Source organism: Salmo salar, chromosome ssa20 (genome assembly GCF_905237065.1).
Source record: "Salmo salar chromosome ssa20, Ssal_v3.1, whole genome shotgun sequence".
Classification (NCBI taxonomy): Eukaryota; Metazoa; Chordata; class Actinopteri; order Salmoniformes; family Salmonidae; genus Salmo; species Salmo salar.
In genome coordinates this window covers 20,172,805-20,185,798 of record NC_059461.1, presented here as the reverse complement: position 1 = coordinate 20,185,798, position 12,994 = coordinate 20,172,805, and the positions used below count along the sequence as shown (strand labels likewise).

General features: G+C 47.2%; 1 protein-coding gene across 3 annotated transcripts in view; it reads right to left on the bottom strand.

The window, feature by feature from the left end:
- LOC106579952 (homeobox protein cut-like 2) overlaps positions 1-12,994 on the bottom strand; it is a 121,937-nt gene that overhangs the window by 5,454 nt on the left and 103,489 nt on the right. For all 3 annotated transcript variants that reach the window (XM_014160399.2, XM_014160400.2, XM_045703043.1), the window contains exons 6-19: positions 11,088-11,238; positions 10,759-10,835; positions 10,609-10,675; positions 6,368-6,416; positions 5,481-5,585; positions 5,076-5,258; positions 4,920-4,978; positions 4,763-4,811; positions 4,365-4,455; positions 3,569-4,222; positions 2,147-2,248; positions 1,092-1,945; positions 551-716; positions 60-362 (exon numbers count right to left, since the gene is read on the bottom strand). In XM_014160399.2, the coding sequence (XP_014015874.1) occupies positions 60-362; positions 551-716; positions 1,092-1,945; positions 2,147-2,248; positions 3,569-4,222; positions 4,365-4,455; positions 4,763-4,811; positions 4,920-4,978; positions 5,076-5,258; positions 5,481-5,585; positions 6,368-6,416; positions 10,609-10,675; positions 10,759-10,835; positions 11,088-11,238 (2,910 nt within the window). The remainder of the gene's footprint in view (positions 1-59; positions 363-550; positions 717-1,091; positions 1,946-2,146; positions 2,249-3,568; positions 4,223-4,364; positions 4,456-4,762; positions 4,812-4,919; positions 4,979-5,075; positions 5,259-5,480; positions 5,586-6,367; positions 6,417-10,608; positions 10,676-10,758; positions 10,836-11,087; positions 11,239-12,994) is intronic.

Genomic DNA, 12,994 nt, shown 5'->3' with positions numbered 1-12,994 from the left:
AACATAAATCCCACACTCATTCCTAAAAGCCATATCCAGAGACAACAACTTACGCTCACCTAGGTTGTTGTCTGTTAGCACCTCCTTGACCTTCTTGGTGATGGCATATGTGTCCAGCTCTGGGGACATTGCCACCAGTTCCTGGATGCCCAGGGGGGTGTGGGGCTGGTGGAGGGACAGCAGGCTGGGGGTGGATTTCCCTCCTTCTGGGTGGGGGGGCATCAGGCCCAGGCCATCAGGCTGCTGGTTCTCCTTGCTGCTCTCCAGGGTAAGGCTGACGGGCTCCACCAATGGGCTGGGGTGGCTCTCCTCTGGGCTGGGGGGAGGGGAGGGCGACGACTGGGCCGTCACTGGGCTTTTATCTATGGGCGGTAGTCACAAAACATCAGAGGGTGAAATCATCAGTCAGAGCAACAGATAAAGAAGCACAGAGACCTTCTCTATTCAACTGATTAGCTAGGAAAGACCCTCGTATACTTATTGTATACAAAGTATTACTTGTATAAAATAAATAGGCCCAAGCTGCAGTGTGTGATGTGTAGTGGCCCACCTTGAGAGAGGCTTTGGCTGGGAAGCTGGGTGAGTGCTTGGCCCAGCTGGTCCAGCAGCCACAGCTGCATGCGGATGAAGGGTTCCCTGCCTTTCTGGGTCAGCTTGCTCCAGGGTTTGGGCCGAGACAGCATGTCACTCACACTGCCCTGAGACAGACCCAGCACCTGGGGAGAGGATACACAGGATAAACATCAAGTTATTCCTACTGAGCAAATGCAACAATTTAGGAATGAACAATTTCAGTACCTCTTTGGTATTTATTGGAGACATGACAAAATGCTGACTGGCACATCAGCTTCACTAACGGCCCATTTTTAAGTGCATATCTACAACCACTAGAGGGCAGAAGCACATAATCTATAATAATTGAAGAGCAAGCTTTGATTACACATGCTCAAAATCAGTTTCATATTCACATGATACATCTTAATCATTTTTTGCTCAGAAAGAGGCCTCACAAATTACTTATTGAGACACATTAAGTTATCCAAAATATGTCAACCTTTTTAGAGGAAGCATGGAGTGAAGTGAACACACACCTTTTCACCAAAGATCCTCTGACAGATGCCGTTCTTGGCCAGCTTCTCTTTGACCTGCCGGGTGAGTTCGATGGTGTCCACCTCACGGTACATGTACATCTCATACTGCTCCGGCGTCAGCGGTGGCACGGTGGGCTTCAGGGTGCGGGGGAGGTATGATGGGTAATAGGACAGGCCACGGCCAGGGCCGGGTGACTCCCCACTCACTGACACGTCTGACTCCACCTTCACCTCCACAGACCGTACCATCCCCGAGCCAGTGTCCTCCTCGGCTGCGGACGCCTCCTCACTGTTGGGCAGACACTCTCCGTTCTCCAGCCGGGGCCAGGGCCGGGGCAGGGCCGAGGGGCCCGAGGACGAGGAGGAGGACAGGGAGGGAGACACTGAGGTAAAGGGCCGAGAGCTGCCGCCCCCTACGCCGCCCACCATGCCTATGGGCCCCCGCTCCACGGACCAGTGCTGGTCGAAGTAAGTCCCCGCCTCACCAATCTCCGACTTGACTTTACGGATGATGTTCTGGACAAAGGCGGCAGGGGAGAGGACACTGAGGGGGGTTTGGGGGCTGCTGATGGGGTTGGCCATGCACACGGTCACCGTGCCCCCCTCCTCCTGTTTGATGAAGGTGGGTAAAGGCAGGACCTTGTAAGGCTCAGGGAGCCCCAGGCGCTCCACCTGGGGCCCAGCGCTCGTGGACGAGGCCCTGCCACAGACATCCATCTCCATCAGGGCCTGCTGCTGTGCCTGCATCTCCCTCCTGGCCTGCTCCAGGATGTTTTTGATGGTGTCGTCTGAGCTGCCGCCCGCCCCATTACTGCTCAAGCCGGAGGGGCTGCCCAGGGACGATTTAATGTCACCTGCAGATCGTGCACGCACACACAAACACACACAAACCATTACAGAGAACTCTACAAATACACACTCCACACCAACTTCAAAAACATCAACTGCCATCAGTGAAAATTGCTCTCAAAATGTACAAACCAAAATAATGATAATCTAAAATGTCACCTGACCTAGCACAGTTGAATAAAGAGCATAACCTGTTCCAGACCCACCTCCTCTCTGGGACTGGATCTCCTTCTTGGCCTGCTCCAAGATATTTTTGATGGCGTCGTCTGACCCAGTTTCAGGAGTTCGGATGCGAGGAGTGATGCTCCCTACCACAGAGGGGGTAACAGAGAGGGAGAGAAAAGGAGGGGGGAGATAGCGAGTGAGTGGGATGGCTGATCAGAGAGCAGTTCCAAGGCTTTGCTTTCGACTGGAAGATCAATGGCTGCCTTTGAGATGTTGGCGTCTGAGGTTGCGGTATACGGCAAGCTCAACTTTCAAAAGCTCTGAAATCTGGGAAGAAAACAAAGTTTAAAAGTAACGCAAGAAACATGGGAGAGGAAGCCACCTCTGTTCTCTTGGCCCTCACATCCCTATGGGAGGGAAGCTTCTGCCTAGTCCAGTCCAAGCTCTTCTCTGTCCTGGCACCCCAATGGTGGAACCAGCCTCCCCCTGAAGCTAGGACAGCAGAGTATCTTAAATAGTCCCATAGTCCCCCCCCCCCCTCCCCCCTCAGAGAACTAACACTCGCATTTAACTTTTTTTTCCGCCTTACTAGCTCTGACTTTGGTGATAGCTACTTTAGTGGTAAAATGTACTTACTATGACTGTGATATGTGGTTGTCTCACCTAGCTATCTGAAGATGAATGCACTAAAGTCGCTCTGGGTAAGAGTCTCTGCTAAATGACTAAAATGTAAAATGCAAATGAAGAAGTTAAAAGTGCAGCCCAGGGAGATGAAACAATTTAAATGCAGAGGTCCAGAAACTGAACCACCAACCTTTCAAAACTCATCAGAGAGACAGAGTGGCCAACTCTGCTGTGTCCCACAGCACTATTAAAATCCTCAAATAAAAATACTGCTCCCGCAATACACAACCTTCTGCTTTAGCACATTAAATGCATGTACAGTAAATGAATGCCTGATATTATTTCATTTTACTCAGAGCACTTTACATAATAGGAGGAAACTCACCTCATCCACCACCAATGTGTAGCATCCACTTGGGTGATGCATGGCAACCATTTTTGTGGAGAGGTGGAGAGGTGATATATGCCAATTAGGAATTAGGGGGATGATTAGGTGGCCATGGTGGAATGGGGCCAGGTTGGGAATTTAGCCATGAGGAGTTAACACCCCTACTCTTTACATGAGTGGCATCGGATTTTTAATGACCACAGAGAGTCAGGACACCCGTTTAACGTTCCATCCGAAAGACGGCACCCTACACAGGGCAATGTCCCCTTCACTGCCCTGGGGCATTGGGATCACCTTAGACCAGAGGAAAGACTGCCCCTTACTGGTCCTCCAACACCACTTCCAGCAGCATCTGGTCTCCCATCCAGGGACCGCCCAGGACCGACCCTACTGAGTTTCAGAGGCAAGCCAGCAGTATTCTGCTGGAGTGACAACTGTCCAGTCCACTCACCTCTCTGTCGGACCTGGATGGTCCTGAGGGCCAGGATGTTCTGATCGTCAGACAGGAACTGTTTCATCTTGATGAAGGGCTCCTTGCCTTTCACTGTCAGCTTCCTCCAGGGCTTGGGCCGGGCCAGGATCTCACTGACCGAGCCCTGTGATAGGCCCAGCACGTAGTGACCAAACACACGCTGGCCAATGTTGTGCTTCAGCAGCTGCTCTTTGACCTGGAAGGCAATCTCTGCTGTCTCCAACTGGTCGTCATCACCCGCAGTGGAGCTCCCGCTCTCCGATTGGTCACTGGGCAGGCCGGCCTCGATGCCGCCGGCCCCTGCAGGTCCCTGATTGGCTGACATTAGGGTGGCTTTGGCTGCATACAGGGCGGTGGGGAAGGCCATGAGGGGGCTGCCGGATTCCTTCTTGAAGAGTGGGGAGGAGAGGAGCTGCTTGTGGACGACGTGGTCCGCAGACAGCCTGTCCCTTGAGCAGGGGGACACAGAGAAGGGGCGGGGGAGGTCGTGGCTAGAGGAGGAGACGTCCATTGTGGGGGGACCAGGGCTGGCAGAGGTACGCTCATCCACCTGGGAGACAGAGGAGAAGGACCCTGAGGGCCTGCCCCACTCCCTGCCTGACTCCCTGCCTGACTCCTCCGATCGGTCCTCATCTGCAGACACAGAGTCACACTCAGATTAGCAGCACTTTCACAGCCACTGGGGTTTACAGCTGCATAAGGCCAACACACTACACTACAAACAGCTTTCAAGAACTACAATTAGATGTCATAGGCATAGATACTGTTGCCTCACCATTGTTGTGTAAGATTCTGGCCTTATCCATCAGGTACTTGGGAGAGGGAAGAAAGGCCTCTTTGTCCCGCAAAAAAGCCTCTGCAGTGTCCTGGTGACACACACACACACACACACACACACACACACACACACACACACACACACACACACACACACACACACACACACACACAGGCTGTTCAATTTCGATTAATCAATTATAGTGGCTGTAGATATCCTTACAATGTATGACGCTCACTGAGGCATTCAATGGCACTGCTATACTTTTTCTTCCCTGACAGCTGTGGAACATTAAGAGGAAACCAAAGGTCTGTTTCGTTAAGAAGCAAACTATTTTGTTTAATGCTGGGCTATGAACAAGGCAATAGAAAGCCGAACTTCAATATATATCTCACCTGGGACGAGTTACCATTCGTTGAGGCCAACTTCATTACCTTCAAGATACTACAAGAGGAAAAAACAACAGCAAGAATGTTATATTGTGTTTCTATATATAAGATATTGTAATACGATTAGTAGTCTCTTCTCAAGCACAATGGGTGTTTGTCTCACCGGAGTTCCGTTTTAATCTCTTCATAGTCCAACTGGGATTGCAGTTTAGCTTCTAATCTCTGAAAGTCAAAGAGAGGAAGCATATATCAGCAAACTCCACTGACAAGAAGGTGGGTCCATACCTCTTGCCATTTGAGTGTGTGCAGTAGGACTTACCTCAATAGCTTCTGTCTTATAGGCCAGCTGGCTTTCCAGCTCTATGATCTGATTGGCTGAGATGTTTTGGACTTCCTGTAGTGCGAACTGTAGTCTCTGTACGTTCTCCAGTAGCCTGAGGATCTCTCGGTCTTTAGCCATCAGCTTAGCCTCCAGCTTGGATGGCGACACATCACCCCTCTCCTAAGTGGAAGAAAGAAAGACAGGAAACAGAGTCAAAAAGAGTCAAAGACACTGACTGGTAAATAAATGGAAGGTGAGAATTCCTTTTGAAAAAGGCAAACATTATACCATCCAGAATTCCCACACTTAAAAGATCCATGATGTGACGCTTCAATGAATTTGAGGGGGGGGGGATTGAGGAACACATTGATCTGAACAGAAGAGGATGTGGTCTCATCTCACCCCACTAGTGCCCTCTGGTGGATGGCAGCTCCCTGGGGTGGCACTCCGGGGACTGGCCAGCTGTTCCTTTAGCCTCTCCACCTCCCTCTGGGCCATTTCTGCTTTCTACAACCAAACATCACAGCATTACAACTCACACAACAGAACACTGACACAACCAACCTGTCAGTCACTCAGCGGATATATAGATGAACTGGTCCTGAAGAGCACAGACAGATCAATCTGAGGACAGACCTTCAGAAACTAAATAAATAGAGGAGGACCACCGGCAGAAGAGTGCCACTCGATATTCCTGAGAGGACTGTTTAGTCAGTGTACTTTCTTCCCAGCCTGTTTACCTGCTCCGTCACACTCGGGCTGCTAATTAATGATTCATTTTGAGAAAATTTAACTAAGAGCTGCTGGCGGAGAGAAAGAGAGAGAGAAGGAGAAAGAGAAGGTTCAAGAGAGAGAATGACAGAGAGAGAGAGAGAGAGAGAGAGAGAGAGAGAGAGAGAGAGAGAGAGAGAGAGAGAGAGAGAGAGAGAGAGAGGAAAGAGAAAACAGAGAGAGAAGAGAAATCACTAGGAAGGAAAGGAAGCAATTAAGGCAATGAGGTAGGTACGAGCCCCAGCGCACGGCACTCCGGCATCAATCGCGCTTGGCAGTCTCTCCTGTCCTACCACTGAGTGTTGCAGTGGTGCCGTGGAGCACCCACAGACGGGGCCCAGGGTTTACCGCCTCTAATCACAGGGGCTCAGGGAGGGGGAGGCAGGATAGGGAGAGGCAAGGGGGCTGCAGGATGCAGGGTGTCTAATTAAACAGGAGGCTTGATTACAGGAGTGATTATCTTAACGAAGAAGCATCTTATTCAGAGGGCTGCCAACAGGACGGCATTTTTCACTCACCTGGTTTGCCTTCTCAAGGTTCATCATGATCACACCGACCTCCTCCGCCCTGGAACACAAACAGAACCAGCCAGTGGGTTACTGAGGGGGCAATCGCCTAGTCTAGCATGATTTACACACCCTCCTTGACGTCTGACCTCAATGTAGGGCAACACCATACAGCACAATACTCACACCTACATATAACATGAGTCTATAACACATTATAAACTGGGTGGTTCGAGTCCTGAATGCTGATTGGCTGACAGTCGTGGTATATCAGACCGTATACCATGGGTATGACAAAACATTTCTTTTTACAGCTCTAATTATGTTGGTAACCAGTTTATAATACCAATAAGGCACCTTGGAGGTTTGTGGAATATGGCCAATATACCACTGCTAAGGGATGTATCCAGCCACTCCGCTTTGTGTCATTCTAAGAACAGCCCTTAGCCGTGGTATATTGGCCATATACTGTACCACACCTCTTCGTGCCTTATTGCTTAATTATAGAACGGGTGGGTCTAATCCTGGATGCTGATTGGTTAAAACCGCGTTCCAGCCGGTGTCTGTTTCACAAGTTACCACCGGCTAAGGCTATGACGTTGAACTGGCTAGTTACTGTTCCATCTCACTGCGCAATCCACTGTCTCATCAGCCCAACCAGGCAACATATAAACTTCATCTCCACTGTAAAAAAAGCATCTAGACATAATCTCCCCTTTCTTTTAGATGAGCGTTTGGTTTTCAACAGCAGAGATTTGTATAAACCTTGCTGTCTGTCTCTCCAACATTTGCAACATTGTTTCAATATTGAAATTTGATCTCCAGCTGTCCCATAGTAATGAATGTGCCGGGATGAGACAGACAGACAGGCAGGCAGCTTTTCTCAAAATCATGAATCAGCATAAGTTTTATGGATATATACAAAGAAATGACAATAGAAAAACAGGTCTAACTAAATGAAATGCAGCTAGTTTGCTGTCTTTCCAGCATTTGAAGGGATCGTGTTAGCTATGTAGATGGCTAGGTTCTCTGAACAGTGTCCTGGCGAGAGGGCCCATTTTCTATACCAGGCGAAATCCCGCATCACTAGCTAGCTCATTGTTATGTTAATGTCACTAGGAAATAGCATAAACAAATGAAAATGCAGCTACTTTTCTGTTATTCTGGCTGCACTGTTTGACGTGACTGTGTTAGCCCAAGTTGGCTAGCTAGCAAGAAAGGGGATAAGAATGGAACATTAACTAACGACTGGGTCGCGTCCATAGATACAGAATAAAAATACTTCACGACTGGGTCGCGTCTCTGGCAACCTAACCGATAGAATGTACAACCAGCCGACTTGGGAAGCAACCCTAGATTTGTGTCGGGACTATATCTCGTGGAAGGATGAAACAGTATGAATAAATTCATCAAAATAATGTTTTAACATAATTTTTATTTTTTTAATATGTCAATCATTATTTGAATTGGTTGGTAACCCATTGTACAAAAGTGATAATGCCCTCGAAGCCAGTGTTCGGAGGATATATTGGCACAGTTTGCCAGATCTCGACTTCGTCTCGGGCCGAACAACACCCGTGCCAATATATCCTCCAAACACCGGCTTCGAGGGCATAATCACCTAATCATCAACTCGTTATCAAACCCCTGACACACTTTTCTGAAACGATTCACACTAAATCACACACAACATAAACAAAGCATCATTCCTAACATAGCTCACTACAGTACAACCAAAACCAGACAGAAACGGACTGCATGTCTGATCAATACAATACTGTTCTTTGGAGATTTCATTCCTACATGCCTCCATCCATCTAACAATCAGAGAAGTCCAATATAAATAGACAGATTATTCATGAGGTTTGTTTGAAGTTCAAAAGTTTCTTTTTAGACACATGGGAGTTGATTTTCAAAATGTGGAGAAAGATGAATTAACGAGGACTGTGAAATTGATTAAAATATGCAAAGATTTCTGAAGTTTTCAGGACAAAGAAACCCCTTTCCCTTTCACTAAATGTGTTTTGAGAGCAAATCAGCGATATTTTTCACTATCAAACAAACTATTTTCAAACAAACCATGTTCTTCCTCACCTCCGTCTGCACCCACAGTACCCTTCATCTCACTGCTGGTTATTATGGGCTTGTTGGAGGAAGATTAATGACGCAAACAACTTAACTGCATGACTTATAACCCATTCTGAATAGTCACAGGGCATTGCTTTTTTTGGGGTAGGGGGGGGTGAAACAATAGTAAAACCAGACCCATAAATTCAAATAAATCAATAGTTCTCTATATTAATTAGTAGTGGTGTGGTGTGCAATACAGTCCAGCAGAGCTCTGGGCAGAGTCCAGGCCACATCAATAAGCCCAGGATGGATGGAACCACACTGACAGAAAAAGGTAACAGGTGTCATATCCAGATTTAATGAACTTGAGCAGTATGGAAAAAATGCTTTGTATTGATTACCTGTTCAGATACTCCAAACAGCCAAATCACCTTTATTATTAACATCAAGGAAAAAGTCAATCAGAGTAATAGGAGGTGAAGTTAGCGACACAGAGCCACGGGGATGAGTCCTGAGAGGGGGGTGGTGTTTAGTGTTTCTATTAGCCTATCACAGGCAGCTGAGAACAACACCCACTCATCGGACAACCCATATAGGATGTATTCCTCATCACCTATTCACTAACTACAAGCCAAGCCATTCACAAACAAAGCACCGGCCCAGTGGCCCTAACACCAACGCACAAGCATCCTTCCTCTCTCCCCTCACAGAGAGCTAACGAGCCGTCACTGTGAACAGCTGCTGAACATGAAAGGGGAGTCGAACGGAAAATGCTTCAAATCCAGCAGAATGGATGGCGGTGGGTCTGGAAACTACAGTTCAATTGCACCAAGGATTAAGCCTGGGAGAAAATCCATTAGCGCCGGCTCACTGTGCTCTGTCCGCAGCACAACCCAAACAAAGGAGTGTTTACTTTGAATGTCTATCGACATCCTTCATACAACTTCACATTCATTTCAACCGTTGAGCTGGATACATAGCGCTCACAGATCCAGGACAAGGTAGAGTGTTTTCTGAAGCAATCTTTAAATTAAGCCATTCTTCTTGAGGCCTGGCAAGGCAAGGCTCTGGCTGTCAGACAGAGGAGGCCAACACAGAGCTCTCCCATCCATCCACCTGCATTAGTTGGTGAGTCACACCACGGTAACATCCGAAATGGCACCCTATTCCCTATATAGTGCACTACATGCATAGGGCTCTGGTCAAAATTAGTGAACTATATAGGGAATAGGGTGTAATTTCAGTTGCAGCCCAGGTCTGTTTTTACAATGGCATTCTGAGGGTTCAGACTGGACATGGGTACATTACAGTGGAGAGTGACCATGTGTGAATTAGGGTAGAGCAAGCATGGCTAAAGAGAGAAGGCTGAGCATAGTGGTGTATGTATAGGTGGGGCTGAGTAGGGACCTGCAGTAGGGACCTGCATTAGGGACCTGCATTAGGGGCCTGCAGCAGGGACCTGCATTAGGGACCTGCAGTGGGGACCTGACTAGGGACCTGCATTAGGGACCTGCATTAAGGACCTGACTAGGGACCTGAGTAGGGACCTGAGTAGGGACCTGCATTAGGGACCTGAGTAGGGACCTGACTAGGGACCTGACTAGGGACCTGAGTAGGGACCTGCATTAGGGACCTGAGTAGGGACCTGACTAGGGACCTGACTAGGGACCTGAGTAGGGACCTGCATTAGGGACCTGCATTAAGGACCTGCAGTAGGGACCTGACTAGGTACCTGACTAGGGACCTGCATTAGGGACCTGCAGTAGGGACATGACTAGGGACCTGCGTTAGGGACCTGCATTAAGGACCTGCAGTAGGGATCTGACTATGGACCTGACAAGGGACCTGCATTAGGGACCTGCATTAGGGACCTGAGTAGGGACCTGACTAGGGACCTGAGTAGGGACCTGCATTAGGGACCTGCATTAGGGACCTGCATTAGGGACCTGGAGTAGGGGCCTGCAGTAGGGACCTGAGTAGGGGCCTGCAGTAGGGACCTGCAGTAGGGGCCTGCAGTAGGGGCCTGCAGTAGTATAGATGGAGAGATCATGAGTAGAGTAAATGAGGGTTAGGGAACATGTTAGAGAACAAGCAGAGACCACAGTATGGACATAGGCTGAGTGGGTTACGTGAACAGAGAAGTTGAGAAACAGTGGAGAGTGGAGATACAAGCAGGCTCTTACTTGTTGGCCTTCTCCTGGTCGTATTTACACCGCAGGTCCAGAAGATCTGTCTGGGCTGTGCTCAGAGCTAGAGAGATAAAGGAACAGAATTAGTCATGATGACCTTTCACCTCACTGTGTCCAGAAAGGACCACTGGACAAAACACTCACATGAATGCAGCACTTTGATCCTCTCCTCGGCCTCACCCAGTCTGTCGGCCAGAGTGGCATCTGTGTCTTCGGTTTCCCTATGAGAAGAGAGACGCAATGTCAAAGATGACCATGCTTACATACTCTCATGCATACAGCACACATACTGTATTACATTCTGTTTCCACTCATTAGATTAAGGTTTAAATGTGATTACATCCAGGTCTATTGTCATTGTGGAGAATGACTGACGGGCTGGGGGCTGTCCTCTTTTTTGCTTTTATCATGTACACATCATATCATGTTCACAAGGTTGTGAGGGAGGCAAGGACCAGGCCTGTGTTTCTAACCCTTCTGTCTGGTTCTGGCCCTGGTGGTTCTGCTGAGGTGAGCCTGTGACTCTGAGGGTCTGTTTGCTGTTTGGAGTCATCACACCAGCTGTCCAGCTCGATGCCTCCCCAGGTCCTGACTCTGCTGCTGCTGGGTCCTCCCCTGTGTCACCTGTGGATAGGGAGCAGAGTGCAGATGAGTGCTGTGATCATCTGAGGTGAGAGGCCACAGAGACTGCATGGAACAGAGACATCCGTGTGTGGCTAAAAGTGGATTGTTTGTGGAACAAAAATACTTTCTTTGATTTTTTTTCTTCTCTGAAATTGACATTTTGAACAATCAAGCAGCAGTGAGCTAGGCCTGGGCCTATTCTGTGGCCAGGGCTATGGCTGCAACCTGGTCTCAGAGCATTTCTTATTATTTTGAACGTAAACCACGACACTCCATTTAGTATGATATGTTACCTTTCGTATGGTATGTATTAATTTGTGGATATCCATCACCCATTAACCTCACTAGGGTAGGGGGCAGCATTCTGAATTTTGGATGAAAAGCGTGCCCAAAGTAAACTCCCTGCTACTCAGGTCCAGAAGCTAGGATATGCATATAATTGGTAGATTTGGATAGAAAACACTCGAAAGTTTCCAAAACTGTTAAAATAATGTCTGTGAGTATAACAGAACTGATATGGCAGGCGAAAACCTGAGGAAAATCCATCCAGGAAGTGCTATTCTTTTGGAATGTCTCTTTTCCATTGAAAGCCTATCCACCATACAAAGACATATGACGCAGTTCACGATCTCTATGGCTTCCACAACATGTGGCCAGTCTTTAGGCATTGTTTCAGGCTTTTACTCAGAAAAATGAGGGAGAAACAGCACTTTCAATGAGTTGACAGTGGAAATTTCCAGACATGAGTCCGGCGCGCGCCTTTCTTGTTTCTCCTTTTCTATTGACGAAGCTTTTGTCCGGTTGAAATATGATCGATTATTTATGACAAAAACAACATGAGGATTGATTATAAACATCGTTTGACATGTTTCTACAAACTTTTATGGTACTTTTTAGATTTTTCGTCTGTCTGTTGTGACCGCGCTTTGTTTCAATGTATTACTGAACAAAACGCACCAACAAAACTGAGGTTTTTGAATATAAACAGGGACTTTATCGAATAAAACGAACATTTATCGTGTAACATGAAGTCTTCGGAGTGCAACCATATGAAGATCATTAAAGGTAAGTGATACATTTTAACGCTATTTCTGACTTTTGTTACTCCTCTTCTTGGCTGCTAACTGTTTGTAATGATTTGTCTGCTGGGCGCTGTTCTCAGATAATCGCATGATTTGCTTTCTCCGTAAAGCCTTTTTGAAATCTGATACAGCGGTTGGATTAACAAGAAGTTTATCTTTAAGATGGTGTATAACATTTGTATATTTTATGTATGTTTATTATGAGAATTTCTGTTTTGTTGAGTTTCACGCTCTGCCATTTCACCGGATGTTGTTTGAGACAGTGTTTTACTGAACAAAACGTGCTAACAAAATGGAGGCTTTTGGATATAAAGAGGGACTTGATCGAACAAAACAAACATTTATTGGGTAACTGGGAGTTTTGTGAGTGTAACCATATGAATATCATCAAAGGTAAGTGATTAATTTTATCGCTATTTCTCACTTTTGTTACTCGTCTACTTGGCTGGTTACTGTCTGCTGGGTGCTGTTCTCAGATAATCGCATGGTTTGCTTTCGCCGTAGAGTATTTTTGAAATCTGACACCGTGGTTGGATTAACAAGAAGTTAATCTTTAAAAAGATGTATAACACTTGTGTTTTTCATGAATTTTTATAATGAGTATTTCTGTTTTTGAATTTGGCGCTCTGCAATATCACTGGATGTTGGTCAGGTGGGACGGTAGCATCCCACAC